At 36.0% G+C, this 24,510-nt stretch overlaps 2 protein-coding genes and 1 long non-coding RNA gene across 4 annotated transcripts; 2 read left to right on the top strand and 1 right to left on the bottom strand.

The window, feature by feature from the left end:
• Positions 1-2,098: 2,098 nt before the first annotated feature.
• LOC120627210 lies at positions 2,099-3,827 on the top strand. Its single transcript, XM_039895084.1, has 2 exons — positions 2,099-2,235; positions 2,306-3,827. Exons 1-2 carry the CDS (start codon positions 2,163-2,165, stop codon positions 3,421-3,423), a joined length of 1,191 nt encoding a protein of 396 aa, XP_039751018.1. The 5' UTR covers positions 2,099-2,162; the 3' UTR covers positions 3,424-3,827.
• On the bottom strand, positions 3,440-23,357 carry LOC120627209 (formin-2). Of its 2 annotated transcripts, XM_039895082.1 has the most exons (10): positions 22,447-23,357; positions 21,005-21,169; positions 14,861-15,036; positions 12,251-14,237; positions 11,788-12,179; positions 9,248-9,457; positions 8,393-8,533; positions 7,022-7,205; positions 5,620-5,974; positions 3,440-5,215 (listed from the first exon to the last, which is right to left on the bottom strand). In XM_039895082.1, the coding sequence occupies exons 1-10, from the start codon at positions 23,327-23,329 to the stop codon at positions 5,107-5,109; spliced, it is 4,602 nt and encodes a 1,533-aa protein (XP_039751016.1). In that variant the 5' UTR covers positions 23,330-23,357; the 3' UTR covers positions 3,440-5,106. The 2 variants fall into 2 exon arrangements, with proteins under 2 accessions (XP_039751016.1, XP_039751017.1); XM_039895083.1 differs by lacking the exons at positions 21,005-21,169; positions 22,447-23,357 and adding an exon at positions 18,189-18,687.
• On the top strand, positions 14,529-16,137 carry LOC120627211. Its single transcript, XR_005658900.1, has 3 exons — positions 14,529-14,587; positions 14,878-14,926; positions 15,939-16,137. It is a non-coding gene; the product is annotated as an uncharacterized LOC120627211 (long non-coding RNA).
• Positions 23,358-24,510: the final 1,153 nt, after the last annotated feature.

Here is a 24,510-nt window from a genome sequence, read left to right as displayed (position 1 = left end):
CCCTAATAGTGTAGGTATCCTTATTTTAGATAAAACATTAGATTAGTAGGTACCTACATAATATAATAAATAAATTATATTTATTATTTATCTCCGAGCTAAGAACAGAAATCTGGAATCGATCTTAGGTCTTGGGGTCTCCATCGGCAACTCTCACTACCGAAATGAATAGCAGTCACTTTTTAACAATTGCTAAGCGGTAATCACCTGTTATCCCACACCAGACAGGTTGACAACGTTCGCAATGAAAATATACGTTTTTTGTGTAAAGACAGTTGGCAATAGGACAGCAGTTGCAAAACATAAAGATTTGTAAGCTTCCTTGGCGCAGTGGTCAGCGCTGTGGTCTTATAAGTCGGAGGTCCGGGTTCGATTAGTAGCAGAGGCAATTTGGGACTTTAATATTTCTAAATGTTTTGGTCTGGTCTGGTGGGAGGCTTCGGCCGAGCCTAGATACCACACTACTGAGGAAGATGTGCTGCCGTCTTATGTAGCTTTCCGGTACGATGTGAATAGAAATCGCTCTGGGATGTGGTTTCACGCTACACATCTATGGAACTCATTACCTGAACATATTAGAGACTGCCGATCGGTGCACTCATTTAAACACAGTATGTAAGAGTACTATCACTCGTTACTTATTATAGATATTTCATTAAAATTTTCAAATTTTATTCTGTATTAGTACCTATGTAGAATCTTGTTAATAAATAGATATATTGCATATTTTTAGTAGTTATCATTTTGTATATTGTACCTTAATTTGACCTATACCACAATAAAATCATCTTACTCAGATCCTGGGGTAGTTGGAAGAGATCTCTTATAGTGATCAGCTTTCCTCTGTACACTTCATGAATCATATGTCACATTCACAATTTATGGTACAAAAATAATAAATCTTATATCTTTAAACGAGCAATAATTCTTGTAAATATACATATATATAATTGGAATTTCGGAATCGGCTCCAACGATTTTCATAAAATTTAGTATACAGGGGGTTTCGGGGGCAATAAATCGATCTAGCTAGGATTCATTTATATTGGAATCTCGGGCAAACACTGCAAAAAATATTCTGATGCGTGCGATGTGTGAACGGTAAACGTTACGCCAAACGACGGAAGTATGTAGTCAGTATATCGGAATTGTCGGAATTGTTGTTTCTTTAAAGTTCTATAAAACAGTCCGCGACAACATACGAATATTTTTTTAAGTCGGCTCATTCGCGGACGAAGTCGCGCGGGTCCGCTAGTAATAATAAATAAACAAATATGGTGCCTGTGCTAAACTTCGTCTGCGTGTACATGTAACTTTTTTATCTCAGTTCTTATTATATACCCATGCCGTCGATACGTGCAGAGTAGTGACTGCATATCAGAATACAGCTGTTACTGTCTCCAACACTCTTCTTCCCGCGAGTGCCTCAGTGGAGAATATAACTGAGACCGGACAGCACCGTTCTATGTGCTTCTACTACCATATTTAACTGCGATCACCAACCCATCTGCTCAATGTGGTCTCTGGATTATGGGCAAACCCTCCCATTCGGAGACGCTTTCAGTTTAGCTGTGGACTTTTAAAGGCTTTTGATGATGTTATGACCTGGCAGTTTGATATATCTATATTATGTGCGCTTCATGGTATTTTAGTAATTTTGAGTTAATTAAGTATTATGTGAGTAAATCTTTACCATCATGATCATCATTATTATTATCAACCCACTGGCCCTCGGCATAGCATGAGTCTCCTTTCACAATAAGAAAGACTAAGGCCGTAGTCTGTTAATCTGGCAAAGTGCGGAAGTAGACTTCAAACACCTTTTTGTACATTATGGAGAACTCTCATTTAACTCTTTCTTTGAACTCTCATTTTTTATGCACTGTTGTATGCACTGCATACAATAATGGCCGAATACGGATTCCGCATGTTCTTAATTCTGTGTTATTAATATAAGGATTCGTAGTTTCGCTACAGACCGTGGAAAAATGCTCACCCTTCAAAATCTGTGGGACACACTGACAAAAACGTAATTTCATCTGTGCTGACCAATGACAGTGACATCCGACTATTTATTTACTTCTCTGTGCATCCGACTTGTATGTTATCATAGGTTGTGTTAATTTTCGTAAATTTTTAATTATATTACTGAAAAATTAAGAATGTTAGAGCCTTGGAATGATAAATCAGTTTTACCACCTCCAATAAATACATCACCGTGCCAAATTAATTTTAGTAAGTATTCCAAATATTCTGTAGTTTGAACTTACTAGCCTCCGTTTGATCTAACTTATACTTTTCACAGGTATAAAAGAACTTAAAAGTGGTTGCAATACCATAATACGGGTGTTATCTAAGCAGTCACCGCTTCATAAGGAAAGCGCTATATTTTCCCGATTTTTATATAAATTCGATAAAAAATTCCGCAACGACATTGGCTATAGGAACTTTAAAAAAGTTTATACAGCTCTTCGGAAATATTTGTCTCTAACGTTGTTGAAAGATGTTCAAAACTTTATTGATGTATTACCTGCAAATAATGAAGTCGAGCCCTACTTACCTACAAGACAAATGTTGCAGTATATTTTAGTGAAAATTGTCACATTTTCAAAGTTGATGTACAGAATAACAGTATGTTCTAAACAGGCAGCTATTTTTTATTTGAATAGAATTAAACTAGGCGAGAGTCATTGGATGTGTCTAATGCCATATGCATTACTCTGTCGAATATGGTCTATGGTGTTAGTTTTATTACAGCACTCTTGTAACTGGTACAACCAACTGTACCCTTTTCTGAAACATTTACCATATAAGGGATTAGATTTCTTACCAAAAGAATACCAGTTGCCTGTAGATTTAGAGGAATGGATCAATCTAAAAAACATAAACCAAGCAGGAAGACTTGAATGGTCCCAAAAACTCAATGTCAATGTAGAGTCAGTAATTATGGTTGAAGATGAGGAGGGTGATGTAAGTGAAAACCTATTGAAATATGTAAATAACATTAATAAGAATACGGACAGTGATGATGAGACTGAAATACAAATAGTTTTGCCAAAACAAGATGTTCAATCTGAGATTGTATCAAATGAAAAATATGATGAAGGTGTTGCAATATCTAGAGAGACTTTTAAAACTATGATGAATTTACCATCTACTGTGACCAATCCTGCAGTATCAAAAATTAAAGAAAATCATGCAATTGAAAATGTGACAAATAGAGATTCACTATTAAAATTTATAGAAAATGAAGAGGAATTTAGAAACAAATCAAATGACATATCCCTTACTGGTCACTTAAGTTTTATGCAGTGGCAAGCTTTAAAAATGACTCTGCTGAAACTGGATGGATCATTAGATACAAGAAAACTAGAAAAGAAGTTTAAAAGGATTTGGCAAGAAAAATGCTTAGATTACGTATAAGAATAAAACATAACTCTTACTGTTAAAAGAAATGTATTATGTTACTATCTACTTTATATTACAAAACTTAATCAAGACATAAGCACCATTCGCATAGTTATAATAATTATTGTAAACAATAAGATACAATGTATTTTAAATTAACTGTTTCATTAAAACAATAGATCAGGTACATTATTAAAGACTACACATTGTGTATGTTAATCGATGAATGATAACAATTATTAATTTAACACAACTTATATCTATTTAACACCTGAGTGTTTGCTGGAATGATTTTGGTTTCGATGTACTTAGACTGTATTTTTATAGAAACACAATGATATAGGTATTTTATTTCAATGAATATATCAGTTACAAAAATTTAGCATAATGTGTAGTTTAATGCCCTTTTATATTATGAACTTATTTTTTTATTTTGTAATAAGATTTTTGAAATTGTTCCAGATACCACAAAGTACCCATATTAGCAAGCAAAAACTTACTGCTTGAGCAAAGTATTATGTTACACATTGTTAATAATTTAGGAGTGTTGTAGATTTATTTATTTATCATTTATCACTGGTAGTTTTGTGCTGAATGAACATTTATTATTATAATGTTCCACAGCCATCTTACCCTGAAAATAGGAATCTTAATAGTGGTGCTAATTTGGATGTATAATCATGATTATTTCCATTTTGACCAATGGATATTACACTGCTGGACATTGATAATTCCAAACTTTTTCTGTGTAACTTTTGTTGAGCAACTCTATGATTCCCTGTCGATCAATACCCACACACCGCTCACTCCAATACCTTGGGACCCCAGCGTCACTTTCTTTAGCTTAACAACTTCTACAGCAATGTCTGTACGGTTTTTGTAAATGTTTTTGGTTCTTCTGCAGATATCATCTCTGACATACGAGATATGCTGTACTTTTTAACAGCCAGTGAGTTTTTATAGGGACAACTGTAGAACGAAGCAAATAGCACCAGCATTTCATTTATCTGTGACAGTATGGAAATGTAATTCAATTGGCATAAATTATTTGTTAATGCTTCCGCAGATATTATTGTTTATGTGGTTTTGGGATTACGCTTAAGCTGTCCCAGATAAATAAAACACATAAAATATTTGTATCGATTATAATACATGATACAAATATTTTGATGTTGATCATGAACGATTATTTCTTTAATACCAGATTGAAGATAGAATTGTTCATGTCCAAATCATAAGAATCAAAATAATTTTACCACTATTATACAAGTGAGAAGTAGGATGTTTCTCAAATTTTTGTTTTGTATAAAAACGTATGAATTTTAATTAAAAGGTCAGATTATTCTGGTTTAATACAAAACATTTTGACATGACAATGACAAAGCGTTAAAACCAAAATTATAATTATTTTGCAGCAATATTTAGCTTAAGTTTGCATGTACCGTTATATGCTGCGCAAACCTAGACACTTTTTGTTATCAGCACAGGGCATTTATTGTGTAGTTGCTTTGACAGGGAAAAATTTTGTATGTGTTGTATTATAGTAAAATGTTCAAAGGCAGTTTTTAAGCAACACATGATACACAAAAGTGTATGTTTGCAAAGCGCCTTAATGCACTTTTACCGTCTTATTTGCCATTTCAAAGCATATTTTATTCAAGTTATTGCAAAACACTGCCAACTATTCGAATCCACTATTCATTTTCTAGTACTGGATAACTTCTGCAACCGTGCTTTCAGTCCACCTTCTTTTTTGGGCTGTGTATTCGCTTTTCTCTCACATTGAAGCTTTTTAGTTTCTTTAAGTCTGAAACAAAACAAAATGTCGATAAAATTGCAATTCATAACTAGCAGTAGACCGTACGTTTTCAGAACTATGATAAAACTGTATAGGCCGAAATTAGTTCATTCTGACAAACAACAGACTGAAATAAAAACAAACATCATATTCCTAAAATTGTAAACTATGCTTATCATAATGTTGAAGTGTTTTTTTTTTATTTGTTTGAACACACTAATTTGATTGGGGATGAAAGTCTAACTTTTTAAGTAACGTCGATTGAAAATTGAAAATTGGCAATCAAAAAGGACATAATTCAGAATTAAAAAAAAATATAATTTAGTAAGCCTTTCTTAGACTTCATTTTCTTTTACATAATAACGCAGCAGCTAATATATCGTAGCGTTTGTCATAATATTATATGCACTTACTTTTCTTTTATAGCAATTTGTTCCTCTTTTTTAAATATATCTTTGAAATCGGTACAAAACGAAGTCCACAGTGAAAAGAATTCCTTTGGCTCACAGTCTTCAATTTTTCCGTTTCTCGGTGAATACTGGTAGAACTTCACAGTTGCAATAAATTTGCTTCGACACTCGCACATGTTCTCATTTTCAGTCTTCAGTTTTTCTTCAGCTGCGTTTAGGAATGTAGTCATCTTATCTTTAAATACGTCGAGTCTCTTCGTACTTTCACCACTCGCATTCGTACTTTCACCACTTGCATTTTCATCACCATTATGTGAGGCATCGCCCTCTATCACTTTCTCCATTTTATGTGTGCAATCTAAAATAAAAAACTTAATTGAACCTAAGAATTCAATACACAAAGGACTAAGCTAAAACTAGTATACGATTGCGTACTTGCAATGATTATATAAAGTTTATTTTTTAAAACCTTTATACCTCTTAGCTGTTTCCAGCAGTGATAGCCTAGAGAGCACAGGAATCCGAGCACGATCTCAGGCACGCACTAACTTTTCGGAGTCGTGCACTTCTAATTCAAGCAATTGAATATCACTTGCTTTAAAAGTGAAGTAAAAATATTTGCCAGAAAAATGTCAGTAGTCCGTAATTTTTTTAAGATGTGTGTCTACCAAGCAGCTTGGCGGACCACAGCCTAACCGGTTCGGCCCTCTACAGGACAGGGGTCTTAGAATGAGAATGATTTAGGCCGTGATTCACCGCGCTTGCCAAGTGCCGGTTATGAAAAAATCTAAGGTTTCCTCAGGATATTTTTATTCACCGTTAAATTAAGTGATATTTAATTGCTTATAACATAACTCCGAAAGTTACAGGCGCTGGGAATTTAACTTTGTCCCCTCGAAAGAAAGAAAGTCCTAATCGCCAGGCTATCGCTGTAACGTGATAGCTTCGTCGTTTATGGGTTTATTTAATGGACAATCAACAGTGGACAATTAATGGACAACAATAACTCTTATAAAACTAAACAAAAAAAATATTAATGTAATATTGTAGACCCACTTAGAGACTGTCAGAACTTGCAAATAAAAAACTAGGTTGTCAGTTAGAAGGAGAAAAAACGATTAAGAGAGACATGAGAGTATAAGCTGTAAGATCCATCAGGCTGTGACATAAACTTGAATGGGTTTGGTTTGCTACGGGTTTTTTTTTTAAAGTTATAATTGACCCAATGGTTGGATGGTTTTACCATCGCCTATAAACAGAGCAACATTTCACCAGGCATGTCAAGAGCACATCATGCACCATGCCACCCTGTGTCCATGAATTTTCGGCGTAGGCGTTCAGTCTCATGTGTCTGTAATTACACTGTGGGCCGGTAAAGGGTAAATGATGATTAAGATTTTCTTACCATCCAGATTTTTCCTAAGCGTAGCGAGACTCGCCGCGACGTCCGCGAAGTCGATAGCGGCCGCGCGGAACACGTCGCCGGGCTCGGGCACGGGTAGCGGGCACGAGCCAGACAACACGCCCCCGCGCGACTTCATGTACGCGCGCACGATGAAGTGCAGGAGCGTTACGTTCGACTGCTTCGACTACGCACACAATCAATGGCTGGGTGGCTATTGTGATTTTCTACCTACTTTTAAATATTCGATCGCGTGAAAGTGAACTACGATTACAAGGCTACACTACTTGCTAATTAATTCAAGGGCAATTGAATATTATTTTATAACAAATTACCAAATTAAATCTTTGAGATGTCTCTCAATAACAAAGTTATATAAAATGTAAATGTAAGCTTACATAAAAATCCTATTATAATGTTAAGGATTAAAAGATAAAAAAGCTTGGGTGTGAATTTCTCTAACTTCATAGTTTAATATTAATTTACTGTGAGATGGTGATAACAAAAAAATACCCGGTTGAGTTTGTTGTGGGCTCTTCTGAGACCACGGTGCTTTAGGAACCCCGGTAGGTTTAGGTTTAAGTTGGCAATGATATCACCATACCATTCCAATTATGAAACATATGCATGAAGTGCCTGCATAAATTTTTTTATTTCATTTATATTGTCGAAAAAGCATCATCAATTTACAAAACAGGGAAACGGTATTTTCACTAGATGGCACTCTGTCTCTCTACAACTCGTAGTTAACTCCCACGCGATAGAATAAGTGAACGTCAGCAGAAAATATCATACTTGGCACCCTTATCATTGCATCTTGAGATTGCGGCAAGATGACCAGATAGGAATTTTAGTAAGCGCATAAAAAAACTAAGTTTCAAAACTTAGTTTTTTTTTATTGGTACATTTTTTTATGTATATAAGAACCAACGTTTCTCCCAAAGCTACGTCTCTATTATTTTTTTCTTTTTTATCAGTCTTAAAACGACTAGCGATTTTTTCTTGCTTGATAGGGTTACGTTTGCCGATAATCGTGCCTGATTATCGGCAATCCAATGATGAGACCAATGATGAAGTCTAATTTGGGGGGTGCTCGCCTAAAAATGCCAATTCCCTCTTGCCTATAAGGCATTCAAGTCTTTGCAATAACATACATAAATGAATATAATTAAATTAAATTTAGTTATATATATTTATGTAACTGTCCTACACTTGGAAGAAATATCTGTATACATTAATAATTATAAAAAAAGCAACAGAAATACTTAACAATGTTAGAACAATGTATTTTTTATTTACTCCCAACTTTTTTTTAACTAAGAAAAACGTATCTATTTCAAATTTCAGAGTTGTTATCTATTTCATATTGCTTACCTTAACATCTTTCAGTTTAGAGAGTATCTCCAGTCCAAAACCGTCGGCTTGGCCTCTTTGTCCATTCCCACCATTCATATAGTTACCGATCGCCAAAATTATTGAAAATAAATGCTTCAGAGATTCATTAGTTATGAGGAACTGTAACAAAAAAGTTTAATTATTAAACCAGTTGGCATATGTTATCATGGGAAGGAATTCACAGGTCCTAAACATTTATCATAACTTTAGATTTCGAACCCAGACTTGTTTGACATATTTTTTTATTACAGACCGACTATCTGTTGGTAGAATAATCACCATCTTTCAGTTCAAAGTGATAAATATGGTATTAATACCCTTTTAATTCCAAAATCAGTTAGTCTCTCTGAACATTCACTCCAGACTCCTGGAAAAGTTATATAGTGGTAGAGCTTTTTGTAACGGAGCTTCTCTGGTGTAATTAAAGGCTTAAAACCTACGCCTCAGATTGATTGACACACGACACTTTTAGGATTTGCCCTGCGAAGTGTTGCTCTGTTTATATAGGAGAAGGTTTTCAACTTATACCATCAGGTGGGAAATCTTGGTCGGTCAATTATAACTGCAAAATAAAATAAAAACGTGATAATGGGCAAGGCCTCCCGTCGGGAGAGGCCTCTAGTCCAGCAGTGGGCTTTTTGTTATAGGCTATTGATGATGATTCTTCCTTCTTTTTGAATTGCCACCCAATAACCAAACATATCACGATTTTTAAAATAAATTTATGACAATTGAAGTTAAATTTGAATGAAGAAAGAGACTTCAAAAATCAAGAACCTAAGTATAATCTGTTTTTGGATTTTAGACAATTTTTTTAATTCCAGTTGCAGTTACCTCACAAGTATGTTTCAAGTTATCCAATTTGTGCATTATTGTATTAACAGAATCATCGAACTCCGCTTGGAATGTAAAACAGGATATCCTCTCCGCAAAATGATGTATTCCCGACAGATCATGTAAGAATGCCTCCGGCTTATCCAATGGGATATCAGGTTTGTTAGCTAAATGTTCCTTTATGTGCATTAATTCTTCTGAAGTAGCTCGCTGTAAGAGATAAACGTAAGGTCAACCAAAGTTTCCTATAAACCTGTTTGTTGGTAGTTAAACCATAAAACAATAAGTATACAAAAATATTCAAGAAAAAAAGGATTCTGGAGTATTAGTATATAGTATATAGTATACTCCAGAATTAATAAGCTGAGAGACCTCTTAATGTGCCGAGCCGCAGACGCCCGAAGAGGGTATCGAGCTCAAATAAACCTGAGAAAAACTACTCATTTATTTTTTGGTTAGTGTACCTATTATTCTTCACCTGGTACACTTTCGGGGGACCGAGTTCGAATCCCAGCTCGCACCTCTAACTTTTCTAAGATATGTGCGTTTTAAGTAATTAAAATATCACTTGCTTCAACGGCAAACATCGTGAGGAAACCTGCATGCCTGAGGGTTCTAAATAATATTCTCAAAGTGTGTGTTGTCCACAAATCCGCACTGGGCCAGCGTGGTGGACTACGGCCTTAAAACCTCTACTCATTATAGGAGACCCGTGCTCTGTAGTGGGCCGGTAAAGGGTTCATGTGATGAAGATGATAAAGGGTATGGACAAAATAAATGGGTGCTGTTCCATCCCCTATAATATAAAAAAAATCAGATATTGGTGAATGTTTTGGCTTTATGTCACTTATTCATGTTTGGCTAATTAACATTGCGATAGCCAACGCATCAATATAGCGACTAATATTTCATTATTCCCTAACGTTTTTGCACATATAAATGTAAGCATTTAATCCTTGTTTGTATTTTTTATGAAATTTCGGTGCATTTATTTATTTTTAGATAAAGTCACATAAATGTTCGAAATGGGGGCATGGGATAGCCAACTTATCGAATAGCGAGTGCCGTTCCATCCCTTTTTAATATAGGAGTGAATTAGATTGTAAAAATAAAACTGTTAAAAGACAAAAATCACCCAACAATCCAAACAAGCAGGATAAAACCTGACTTATTTATTTTATTGTTGTTTATTCCTCAGCTAGCCGTTGTCAGCAACTGCACGGTATGTGATGATGCAGTCTATAATGTTAACGGGCTAACCTGTTAGGGATGGTGGTTATATTACACCCATACTCATAATCGTTTTCTACGCGACACTGCATCGGAAAGCTAAATCGCTTGGCGGCACGTCTTTGTGTAGTGGTATCTAGCCACGGGCGAATCCTCCCTCCAGACCATAGCAAATGCAGAATTTAAAAATTATCACAATGCCGGGGATAGAGCCCGGGACCTCCCACTTAAAAATACCAAAGCGCTCACCACGGCGCCAGAGAGGTCTAACAGTAAAAAGCCAGTGGCGTGCATAAAGGGTATGCACAGGGTATGCAGATGATATAAAATGAAGAAAATCACCAGTACGAGTTATAAATACTTAAGGGTAGGCTTTTTACAGTGGCGTGCATAGAGGGTATGCACAGGGTATGCAGATGATATAAAATGAAGAAAACCTCCAGTACGAGTTATAAAATACTTGAGGATAGGCTTTGTAAGAGTTATAAAAAAAATCTACCCTTAAGTATTTATAACTGTTACTGGAGATTTTCTTTATTTTATTCCATCTGCATACCCTGTGCATACTCTCTATGCCCGCATCTGAGGTCTGCAATATATACGTTGCATCTTAAATACCGACTCACATAATACAGCACGATCGTCCTACGTGACTTACAAACGTTTGAAGATTGTTATTAATGTTCGTCAACCCTTTTCATGTATTGATCCCATATCTTATCTAGGTAGATATTTTTAATTAAAGCTATATTATAGTATACTATCGATTCCCCCGAATTCGTCTGCATACAATTTCAGTTCACTATTTTTTTCCCATACAAACTTTTATTCAACGACCGACCCTGTCCCGCATCACTCGCCCATTGCCCTTTTCGTAAGTGTCATAGCGTTAATTAAAATATAGTATAATATAGTAATATAGCCTATAGCCTTCCTTATAAATTGGGCTATCAAATTTCTAAAAATTTTTTCATGGTCCAACTCACGATTAAAAACGCGTTCTTCACGATAAAAAAAATGTATTATTAATAAATCCTGAATATGTAAAAACTAAATACTAGTTTTCTTCTTCGACAGTAAATATTTAATATTACATATAATATCGCTTGGAACTTTTAAACAAACTTTCATCTGCTATTACAAGAACTAAGTGGTAAAATTTTAAAAAATGTGCGCGAAGAATTGGGCAATTATTTTAAAAAAAAATTAAATAATGACTGGTAGTTCCAGAGGATAGCATTAAAAAAACCTTTCCATTTTATTAATAGTAAGTCTAGATATACATAGATGGATAAATAATAATAACATACCAATTCATAAATTTGTTGCAATGCTTCTAAACTTACGACAGACGTATCGAAATTGTATATTGCGTTTTCGATCTCCGAAAATTCAACGTGCAAGCTTTGGGCTAGTATACCAACATTTTGAGATCGTTTGCTATCTAAGATTTTTATTGGCTGAATTTTAGTCTTCACTTCGACTTTTTTCTTTACGGGGGCTTTAACGACTTGTCGCGAGAACATTTCCGTGAATTCGTCTATGTTTTCTATTCTGGCTTCTTCGATTTCTAACCACAATGGTTTCAATTTTGACGATTCTGCCTCACCCTGACAGGTAGGCGGTAACGGTGCTGCCAAAATTCGAGTCCAATACAAAGGTCTCATAGGCGCTGATGGCTTTATTGGAGGCTTCCGTAGAGCTAAAACGAAATAACAGCTTCTTTATAAATGCAATCTAAACCAAAATATATGAAATAAACATTTAACTTACTAGCTCTTTGCATATTCCATCCTCCGGCGGGAGGTGCTGGAAACGGTGCAGGCCCTGTATGACTAGCAGCTATTGATGGTGGGGCAGGTACGCCAGGTATTGGGGGAGGAGGTGGTCCAAATCCCGTCATAGGAGGCGGGGGTGGTCCTATGCCTGACATTGACGGTGGTGGGGGGCCCATTCCTGGCAATGGTGGAGGTGGAGGTCCCATGCCTGGCAATGGTGGAGGAGGAGGACCCATTCCTGGCATTGGAGGAGGAGGTGGGGGACCCATGCCTGGCATTGGAGGAGGTGGAAGACCCATGCTTGGCATTGGAGGAGGTGGAGGACCCATGCCTGGCATAGGTGGAGGTGGAGGACCCATGCCTGGCATTGGAGGAGGTGGAGGTACCATTCCTAGCATTGGTGGAGGTGGAGGTCCCATTTCTGGCATTGGTGGAGGTGAAGGTCCAATTCCTGGCATTGGTGGAGGTGGAGGTCCCATTTCTGGCATTGGTGGAGGTGAAGGTCCAATTCCTGGCATTGGTGGAGGTGGAGGTCCCATTTCTGGCATTGGTGGAGGTGAAGGTCCAATTCCTGGCATTGGTGGAGGTGGAGGACCAATGCTTGGCATTGGAGGAGGTGGAGGACCCATGCCTGGCAATGGAGGACCTATCTCTAGCATTGTTGGTGGTATTGGTCTAGATAATGAAGTTTCTGCAACTGGCATGGGAGATTGAGGATGTTTATCATCAGACAGAAAAGAGGATTGTTTCTTTTCTTGCAATGAAACTACTGGTTCAACAAAAGATTTTGGTCTGGATTTAATCTCATCTGAATTAGATTTGTTTTCTGATTGATTTATTGAAGCAGATTCCATTTTTGACTCAAAATCTCGATTAGATTTTGCTTTTTCTAGTGGTATAATAGAATTGTTAGTACTATTTGTTCCAGGCATAGGAGGTGGTGATGGTGACATTCCAGGCAGTGGTGGTGGGGGTTGACATGAGTCATTGTCTGAGAGCTGCTCATTTCTCAATCTGGGTAAACATGATTCTCCTTCTGATAACTTTAAAGAAGGAACCACTTCTGTTGTTGATTGTATAGTTGGTAAATTGGATGAAGATTGACTGGTTGCAACAGCAAATGCGTTCATATCATTTCTGTTAAATAGTACTTGAGCAGAAGCTGTAGAAATTATAGAATTTGTAATATTTTTTACATCTTTATCTTGTCCGAATATATCTGTGCATTTATTACTTTTGTCACTCAATAACTCAGTTGTTGTACTTAGAAAAGAATCAGAAGAGCTTTGACATTCAAGATTTTGCTCATTAAAATATGTCATATGTTGATTATAATTTTTAAGATTCATACTTAAGATTTCTGTTCCTCTGTTACCTTTTATTTTATTCTCATTTGTTATGTTATCAGGTAACTCATCTTTCCAATAAGACTTGTTGGAATCTCGACTTTTATTTAATTTACAATAATTTTCTATTTTTTCAGATCTTTGTTCAGGTTTCCCTTCTATATCTTTATCAACTAAATCGTGTTTGTAAATTAACCTACTTAATCCTATAGATTTAATCTCATCCTTAGATGTGTGTATCACAGGTATATTAGCCAGCCTATTGATTTCATTACCATTGCATGTTTGTACCTCTTTACTAACTAAATCTGTTTTGTTATTACATGATAAGCTTTCAGAATTTAGCAAATTTCTATTATTTAAGCTGGATAGAGTATTGGTCTTGTAATCTTCTAGTTGACTTTCTAACTCTAATAGTTTTCTTTTTAGTTCTGTTATTACAAATTTGGCTTTCACTAGATCACTAATTTCATCTGTGAATTCATTTTCTATATTACAAATGTAACCATCTTGGTTTTGCTTTGTTAGTGCATTTGTTTCTTTTTCAGGAGGCCATGAAGTTGTATCTAATTTCCCAGGTGTAACAGGTTGGGAGGCTGGCAACTCCATGTGAGACCAATAATACATTAGGTTAGGCTGAAATAAAATAATGTAGTTATTAAAATATTTACACAAAAGATCTTCGTTCACTAAAAAGCACAGAATTTTTATAAGTTTGAATTATATAGAATATTACATATTCCTTTCTTTATGTTTCTAAGGTTTTATTATATGTATATTTATTAAGTACATTATATTTTACTGGACTTGAACCCTATCTGGCTATCACAGCTGGAGAGCCATAACCTCTCAGGTCCTGTTGAACTGAGTATATAGATAAGGTCTGGGAGGTCAAGGCTTCATCTTTATTTTTTCAGATTGACAGATAAATCCTTCAGGGCAGTCTGCTACCTTATTGCCTAAGCAGCAACATGAATAAAGGACAGGTGCAAGCTTCTGTGGACTATTTTGTCCTTTCTAAGAAACCTTACATATTGTTTAAATCAAACTTTAGCATGCATGTACAACTCTTAAAATCTTAACTTAGTACGGTAGCATCTCAACTTTTTCAGATAGTAATCTTTTTGATTATTGTAAACCTATTTGCTTTGCATTAAAAATTATAATGATAACTCTGTCTTAACTCAGAAATAAAAGTACAAGGATTCTAAATATTTTTTTTTTTAATAGCAGACAAAATTTAATGTGTAAACAGTTACCTTAAAAATGTTTTCAGTTGGTGCATCCTTATCAGAAATTTGTTGTAGCACTCCAGCTGCCAGGAGGTGAGTGCAATATTGAACACCAAGGGTTTTCAGATCCTGACAACTTAACGAGTGTTTTAAGTGAGTGTCTTCAGATATTGATGAAAGAAACCAATTTAGAAGCATCTGTCCTGAAATTCATAATGAGTAGATATCACATAGAATACCAACCAAAAGTAGCAAATATTTAATTCACGTTTACTTAGACTTGAATATAAACTAGAGTAGGTTTACAGTTACTCAAGGCATGTTGGTAAATAACTAACATCTGCAACACAATTGGTAAATAAAAATCCTAAATTTTTAAAACAAACTGGAAACTGAAATGAAAACCGAAAAAACATAATAAGTAATTCAATTCAATTCTTGTTTATGGCTTTTGTCTGTGCCAACTGGGCACAAGGTATTTCGCCAATGAATAATATGTATAATAAGTATACTCTGACGAAAGTTTGTTTCTGAATTTTTGACAAATGTCATTGTCATTTGTCAAATTCTAAAATGACATTATTATTGTCTGCTGTACAGGACCAAGTTGCCACAAGTAAATTTAATGGCTATTATTCGATGAAATTGAATTACCTGTACCGAAATATTATTTCGGCAGAAAAAAAACATAGGCATTTCTGATACAAACTTAAACATGTTAAGTTAATTAAGTTTAACTTACATTTAAAAATATGTAATGAAATAATGTATTTAGAGGTTAATGTATTCATATATTATATTAATGACTTTACGGTGAAGGAAAACATCGTGAGGAAACGTTATAGAGAAAATCTTAGGCATCCAGTCTAAGAGTTTCTCTATAATGTTCTAAAAAGCCGTGTGAAGTCTACAAAACCGCACTTGCTCAGTGTGGTGGCTACCTATGTGGCATTATTTAGTGCAGACTAAGTAAATAACTAGTGAAATAATGTCGGGTTAGTGATCAAATAAAGAATGGGAACAAAAACTTGGATCGTAATTATTATAACTATATGATTTAAAAGTAAACTAAAAATACGAAGGTTAGAAAAACATAATGTTTTAGTGCGACAAGGCCAGCGGTAAAAGCCAGCAGCATCAGCCGCCGCTGGCGGCAACCAATACTTGCTGGGAGATTAAGACAATGGCGTTACAATAGATCGTAACCAGTCGACGGGACACCAAGGTCCAGGTGAACCCGAGCCGCAAGCAGAAGAAGAAGAAGAGGAAGGCGACATACATTGACTGTTGTCTGTTGTTAAAATATATTTTTTTATTAAAGTCAGGCCCTAGAACTAACTAGTTTTGTATTTTTACAATATAGATTAAACTTCAAGTATTTAAAATATAACCTACTACGTACCCGATTATATAAAATACAATGTATCACGTCGTCAAAACCAATGCATCGAGTGCTTAAAATGCTGCAAGCATTGCCCCTTTAAATATCCAAACTATTTCCTTTGCCAAGGTTAGCCCTTTAAAATGAGCTCGACCCCCTGTCCCGACTTCACGGGCTGGACCCCAGACCGTTGACACAACACCCCAAAAATCGCAGAAGAGTCGCTTGACACGTTGACTGCTGCCTAACATTAACAAATACGGTACACGAGTGCGGCAGGATTACACGCTAGGCGTGTTTTCAGCACTGGTGAAGCGTATTCGAAACAGGCGCTACGAGCATGCGGCCCCACACGCCCGGCGTGTTTAAACTTATCGCGACAGCTATGCGGCCTTTACGCAACAGGTGTGTTATTACATCACTCGTATTTTCTCATTTATTTATTGAACAACATGAAAACCCAACACTTGTCGCATTTGAATATTATTTTGTATTTTTTTGTTGGATAAAATAGAATAAAACTTTAATGTAGTCAACACAGAGTTTCTTTTTTTCAAAAATAATCATTTTCTAAAGAGCTTTAAATATAGTGGCTTTACATCTGGTAGGTACACTATTTTACTATATTCAAAATCGCGGCAACGTTAACCTGTGTGTAACTTGTGAATGTCATTTACGAATCATGATAAATAAATAAGTAAAAAAACAGTATTAAATACCTACTTACATAAGAATGCGGATTGCCGACAAAGAAGCAAATTTTAAAATAATATGCATTTTAAATATAATAATCCTTCCAGTAAATATCCAGAACCATTGTTAAATTTACTTTTAAATTCGAAACAATAGTAACTCATTCCTGAGTAGTTTATTGGTACCGCTGGCCGCACCGATAACGTTTATTTAAGACGATAAGAAAAAATAAGGATGCGGATGCATCGTATTGTATAATGGAATGCAAACCGATATTTATAAAATAAATTATTGACGATACCGATACCAATGAAAATAGTGCAGGCGAACTCAGGCGTACAAATATTAAAAAATATACAAATAGACGTCAAACTTATGTTGCGGATACCTTTATTGCAGAAAAACATTGTAGAGTATGCTAAAATATAGGACGACGATCCTATATCGATATCAATATCTATTTCGCGTCCCTATAAAATATTTTGTGATCGATGGTATTATACTATTGTTGCAAATATTCGGTCGAAAACATGTTTTTTTATATGAACTTGTTAGTTTTACGTGTGATGGTCGATTCTCTCGATGGCATGGGACTTATTAAGAAATCTACACTCATGTATAATGATTAGATAACTCACAAAACAACGAATTTTAAGTAGGTATATTGTCTAATATATAATAAAACGTGATTGCGCTAACGTTTAACTAATATTTAATAAAACGTACTTGCGGTAACGTATAAAACACTTGTTGCGTAAAGGCCGCTCTAACAGTTTATTTAAACAACACAGCGTTTATGTTTGCCGCACTCGCAGAACGCCGAAAAAACACGCCCAGCGTGTTCGGCCGCATCCTTGTAGGTACATTTATTTTAACACGCCTAGCGTGTTCGAGCCGCACACGCGTTACGTGGTTTTAAAACACAAACGTTGTGTTTTCAGCGGCCAACGTGTTGAATTACGTTAAGTCGCGCAAACGTAGGTAAAGCTGGGCATATGACATTCGTACCGCGCGTTAATTGAAACGAATTTATGTATCACATGGATGCAAATGCTCAGTGACAAGCACGTAAAGTCATAGGTATCGAAGTTCATGACTGCTAAGCAGCTGCTGCTGTAAGCAGAAAACATTTATATACCTAACAACAAAGGCGCCTTAATGACAATCATGTCAGATCATCAGTAGGTACAAACTCTACCGTCTAATCTTTAAGTCAGTGTTTACCTGTTTCGCAGTAAATGGACGAAACTCATGGACGGGTTATGAATGTGTGTAACTTACTTTGATCAAGTATTTTAAATTCACGCACGTCTTTTGAAACATTTATTCTCCACATTGTTTTCCTCTTTTCTTTACTGTTTAACAAGAGTCTCATAGTTCGTGTTCTTATATTCCATTCGACCTCAATATTTACGTATTCGCCCCATAAAGTTAAATACAATTTAAACCAGCACTTTGTATTGTTTATATTGAACTGTAACTTTTTAACCACACACAACACTAGGGCACTTCTATTTGGCGATTGTTTACGTTTATCATGGGATATATAAGTTTTTTTTACACCACCGAAACGCGCTTTGTCATCAGTATGAAGGCCTAGGATGGTCACAATATCTATAATACGTTTTCTTGTGGGCCTATTGTTACATAATAATTGAACGTAGTTATACTGTGCGATGGAAGTAGCAAAATTTACTCTATTGCTTGATAGCTGCATTTTGCAGGAAGCACAAAATTTGGGAACCTCTTAAGTCACGTAGTTATGCCCACGGACACGGTCGCGTCTTTATCTCTACTGATGCAAAATGATTTTAGTTTGATAAAGGCTAGCCGTTAACGCTACCAGCCCCGATTAGGTACTTAATTAAAGATAAGCGGCTTATCTTTGTGCTCGTCATATCAAAAGTACGTCTAATTATTTCAATCTCCTTAAAATACGAGTTGAATAAGATTTATCTCCGCCCGGTGAACGTTTAAATTAATTATGTTAACCGGTCTTCGACCATCTAACGCAGTTTTTCATGTTAAGACACACAGGAAAATAAATAGTGTAAACAACTTAAGCTATAATTTGGTATTTCAAATACCAAACCGACTTTCAGGTAGGTAGGCATGTGTAACAAGTTTAAGGAAAAATAGAATTTTCGGATACCATCAAACATTTAATTCAATATCGATAATTAAAAAACTAGACGGCCAACCCAAAAACGGATAGAGTTTTTCACTCTTTTATAGCGAGAAAATGATAGAATAATTACGTTTTATGTGAAAGATTAGAGCAAAAACAGCAACTTATGAAACTTACTTTTTATTCCTTATCAATAATCAAAATATATTTTCTGAATGATTTTAATATATATGATTATATATATTACAAAAAAGGTAAAAAAGTTAAAATAAAAACGTAGGTATATTAAAAAAAAAAATTAATGAAATAATATTTTGTCGTATTTCCAATCATTTTTTTTACTTGGGTGGGTTACATACCTCCTGGGTACTTACATACCTACTCAAATAAGCTAATCTGTAAATTCTGTAATTTTAACTGTACTAAAAGAGAGAAAAGTAGATTTAGACATAAATCTACTTATCTCAATTCAAAACAGCAAAATCACCAGATTTCACGTTCAAAACTTATGGACGCAATGAAAACCAGGTACCTAGTTAAGTATCCATATTATCATATTGCCTATGAGTTTAAATTACCTGTTCAGTATTCACTACCTATTTAACGGTTACGGACTTCAATTTCTACTTTCTACACTTCTAGGCAAAAAGCTTAAGTAACAATGTAAGCAGGAACCTATTTGGCAAATAAGGAAATTTATATGCGTTGTTTTGCGTATGTTATACCTATGTCATAAAACAACAATTAATAAAGATGTTAATACCTTCCTAGCTAATCCATAATTGAGTTATACTTCAAAGTTCTGTATTCGCGATAAAAGTTGTGTATTTCAGAATTTAAGGCAAGTTAAACGTTAAATCAGGCGACACTAATCCAACGAACGGACTTTTGAACCACAGAACAATAAAAATATATTCAAACATGGACTATTTTGACAGAGTCACAGAGTATTTTAAAATAATATTTTATTATAAGTTTTCAAATTAACCAATGTTTGCGCGAATTCTAAACAGTAACAGTATTCTAAACATCGTCTTTTATTTTGAATGATCAAACCGTCATATTTGTATTATCTATATCTATATACCAGGTCTTTCCAGGAACCTGGATACCAGGAACTTCCTTCCAGAACTTTCTTGGTGCAACGGTGAGCGCAAGGATTTACGCGCGAGTCCCGGAGTTCGATCCCCGAAATTTTGAAATTAATGATTTCTGAATTTTCTCTTGTCTTCCCAGGTGGGAGGCTTCAGCTGTGATTTGTTACCACCCACCGACATAGACGTGCCGCTAAGCGATTAAGTGTAATGAGTTTGTAGTTGAATAAAAAACCTGAAATTCTTAGGACGTGCCGTCAGCTATCGATACTGATAAATTTATGGAATATCGCATTTTTGGTTTTAGCTTGTTGTTTGTACAGAGGCGTAAAAAAATCTAATAGAAATGACTGCGCTTCGTCAGAGCTTGTTCTGGAACAATTATCATATCATAATCATCGACCCTTTACCGGCCCACTACAGAACACGAGTTTCCTCTCAGAATGAGAAAGGTTTAGGCCGTAGTTTACCAGGTTGGTCAAGTGCGGATTGTTAGCCTTCATACGCCTTTGAGAAAATTTTCTCAATTTTCTTAATTTTCTCAATGTTTCTTCACAATGTTTTACTTTACCATTCTAGCTATGATTAATAGTTTAAATTTTAAAGCTATAAATTTAAACTCCAAAAACAGTTGCGGGCGGGGAATCGAAATTGGTCCCCGCAAAAGAGAGGCCGAAGTGTTATCAACGAGGTTACCACCGCTCTACCTATTATTCTGAGTGAACACAGAGGATCGTGACCACAGTTATGTAGGTACTTACCTTTATTCTTGGAGTTCAGATCTCCTCTCGTTCTATGGATCACGGAACAACAAAATTGCACTTAAATTTCGACGACTTTACTACACAGCTAGCAACCATTGCAATTGAACAAACCTTCGAATTTTTCATACAGTTGAAAATCCAACTTCTCGGGCACAAACTTTGGACGCACCACTTTCGACTCCGTATGCTTGTCGAGAGTGAGAGATGCAACTTTGCGGAGTACGTTGGAGTCAGACATAGGTGTGTCACTAACACTGGAGTGACGTCGGTCGGCCTCTGAAATATTGTACGACAAATTAGAAGTAATATTGTCTTGCGTATGTATTTTGGCCCTAATTTTCCTAAGGTCTTCCTCATTCTCAGATAAATAATGAATAAATTGTCTATAGGTACAATTTTATTGAACCTACACCGCAGATCAAACTATCACTAAACAAATGGCTGTCCGCAAACACGTCAATAATGTTGATTGTGTGCGTGTGGTATTGAAGAGTTCAAGTATTGGTAATACAAATTTGTCAATATAAATGTTGAATATTAAATGTGTGCGGGCAGCCTTAGAATATATTAGAACATGGTATATAGATGATACTACTTGTTGGTCTTAACGCCACATAGCGTCTTCCAGACGTCATAGGCAAAGTGCTTTAGTGTATTATATATATTAACTTCCCAGAGATAGCTTTAATAGTTTCATCAAATTGCCTCGTTTACCGAAGCGCATAAATGGGCGCAAGAATAACAAACTAGCCACTCCTGCACATATGTATGCGAGTATAATATTATCTATTCATTTAAATGGAATGGATAAAAAAAAACGTAAACCTAAATATTTCAGCATTTAAATTTTACCAGGAAAATACTTTTTTTACAAAACATGTAATATATGGAACAACACTTAGTAAGGTTCCATAAATGTTTTGTATTTGAATTTCCTTTCTACAAATGTATACCTACCTACTGTACACTCTACGAAAAAAGGAAAACTTCAAACAACCTCAAGCAAAAGTACCTACTTATTTACTACAAGTAAAGAAATGAATTAATTTCATAGAAGAGCTGTGTTATGTTTTTTCGCATTTTCCAAATTTTCCATAAAACTGTCCTTCGAACTATAACGATGAAGAAATCGGTCTAGTTCTGTCGATGAAAGTGTAAATTTTACTTGAAAAGCGCCAGCGATTTTTCGGGCGAAATAATTCACTACCGACCAAGAGACCATTTAAATTTTAATTTACCGTTGTATTCTAAATTAGCTTAATAACATCCGATTTTCTTGTTTATAACAATTAAGAAGCTCGAAATCTAGTTTACTAGAACTTCTTATAGGTTTGAAATAAATATTGAATATCATTTAATGACACCTTAAGATAAACTTGTTTTGATTGACATGGGAGATAAAAGACTCTAGGAACTACTTTGAGATAACAAGATCGATTGTTTTCTATTTTGCAGATAATCTAACTAATACAATTTCATGTATTATTTCCAGCGAACGAAAAAAAACTATTTAATATATTATTTGCGGTAATATAATCAATTATAGTATTTACCGTTATCCAGTATATTAAGAGAGCTCTCGGCGGCAACAGGTGGCAGTTCAACTTTTCGATGTCTGGAGATAGTGAAGGCAGTTTGTCCCGGACACGGTTTTAGCCGGTTATCCAGAAATTCGTGGTTACACTCATTGTCTTTAAGATCCAGGGAATCGTCTTTTGACTTGGATATAATTGCCCCCATAATCTTTTCGTTCTCATGTCTATCACTAGTGTCATCGAATACGTCACTTTTTACTTCTTTTTCCATGACATCGCCTGAGATCGGAGAAAAGGTGTCATCGTGTGGCATTTCTGTAGCTGGCGGACAACAGGTGCCGTTGGCCGTCAGAGCCGAGATGTGCGCGGGCGCATCGTTTTGCGCCAGTGTCAGGGAGTGCGGGGGTTCGTCGTGCGCACTGTCGCTTTCCGCGGAGTAGTAGCACTGGTTGAGCTCGACGGCGAGCGGCGTTAAGGGATCCGTGAACACTGAGTCGGAGGAGGATGGGTCTGCGGGCGATGCGGCGGCGGCGGCGGGCAACTGGTCGCGCTCGCGGGTCGGTGACCGCCGCTCCGCGCGCTGCGCCTCGCACCTGGTCACCGTTACCTCCGAATGCACACTCGCTCTATCCACGCCCCGCTTGTCCCTTGCCGACGATGTTTTGAACACGCACTCGACCGTATCGTTATCCGACGCCTCAATAGTTTCATTGTTATCAGATTCTGATGTTTTATCAAGTTCCCTATCAGTGATCTCTCGCTTGCCGATGCTCTTTTTGCGCCCATGCTTTTTGCTCTCCTTCCCAGAACTTTTCCTATTAAGGTTCCTTATGAAATGTTTTCCTTTCGCAGGCGATTTTCCGGTTTTGGAAGGCTTTTCACCTGTCTGCGTATTGCCCATTTTTGTATTAAACTTGAACACTTATGACACAAAGGAATCACGATTTTGAAAAATTAGTAGTTCTGGGTCCAGTATTTACTAGTTCAGTAAAGTATCTTAAAAATAGGAGTTCAATTATAACCTTTGATTCTGTCAACTTGCCATTGAATGAAATGCCGCATCTGCGCAGAAGGACCAAGTGGAAAATCAATAATTTTGGACAGTTTTAGGTACAAAGGGATGTGTTAAACAATTCTAAAATTGTTTATTTGATCATAACATTTAGGAGTCTCCATAATATTAGGGTGAAGGATCCCTGTTTCCTAAGATTTTATTTGTCTTTAAATTGAACCTACCTTTTCGATAACGCCATCTAGCATCTAGAATCATAAGTTTTTTCAGGTAACCCAACCCTACGCATCCAAACAACTCTAGGATTTTTTTTTAAACCGAAGTTAGACAAACAAACTAGGACATATATTTGTATATATTGTATGTGTAATGTAACCAGTAGGTACTTAGGTGTATTTTATGTTACTGCATAATCTTCATCTTCATATTATTATCAACTCAATACCGGCCCATTACAGGTTACAAGTCTGCTCTCAAAATTGAGTAGGCCTTAACGGCCGTAGTCCACCGTTCTGGCCAAGTTCGCATTGGTAGACTTCACACGCCTTTGACGCCTCATCAAGCCTTTTACGGACTACTGTCGTATTTCCTCACGATGTTTTCCTTACTATTAATGGTAGAGATATTTATTTGTTTTGCTGTGAACGTTATGGAGCTCCAGTCATGTGATATTTAAACTGCTTTTATTAAAAACGCACAGGACTCTAAGTTGCAAGTTGCGAATCAGGGATCGAACTCGGTACCCCAGAAAGGAAGGCCGAAGCCACTAGGCTATCACAGCTTCGATTAAACTACAGTAGGTATTTATCTCAAGCATTTTTAAAACATATATAGGTATACTGATTTATCGTGTAACGTGCCTCGTTGGTATATTGATTACCATGTCCAACTACAGCTTACGTAAACCATGATTATCAGGTATTGGGTCTTATTAAATTTCTCGATATTAGTCCAACCCCGCTCCTTCGAAAGCTGCCGCAAAACAACATTGTTGTAATGCTGTATTCCGGTCTGAAGGTCGTGATTGCTGGTGTAATTACAATCACATGGGCTTAACACCTACGCCTCAG

Source organism: Pararge aegeria, chromosome 11 (assembly GCF_905163445.1).
Source record: "Pararge aegeria chromosome 11, ilParAegt1.1, whole genome shotgun sequence".
Lineage (NCBI taxonomy): Eukaryota > Metazoa > Arthropoda > Insecta > Lepidoptera > Nymphalidae > Pararge > Pararge aegeria.
The sequence above is the reverse complement of the archived record's forward strand: the minus strand, read 5'-3'. Positions and strand labels throughout refer to the sequence as shown.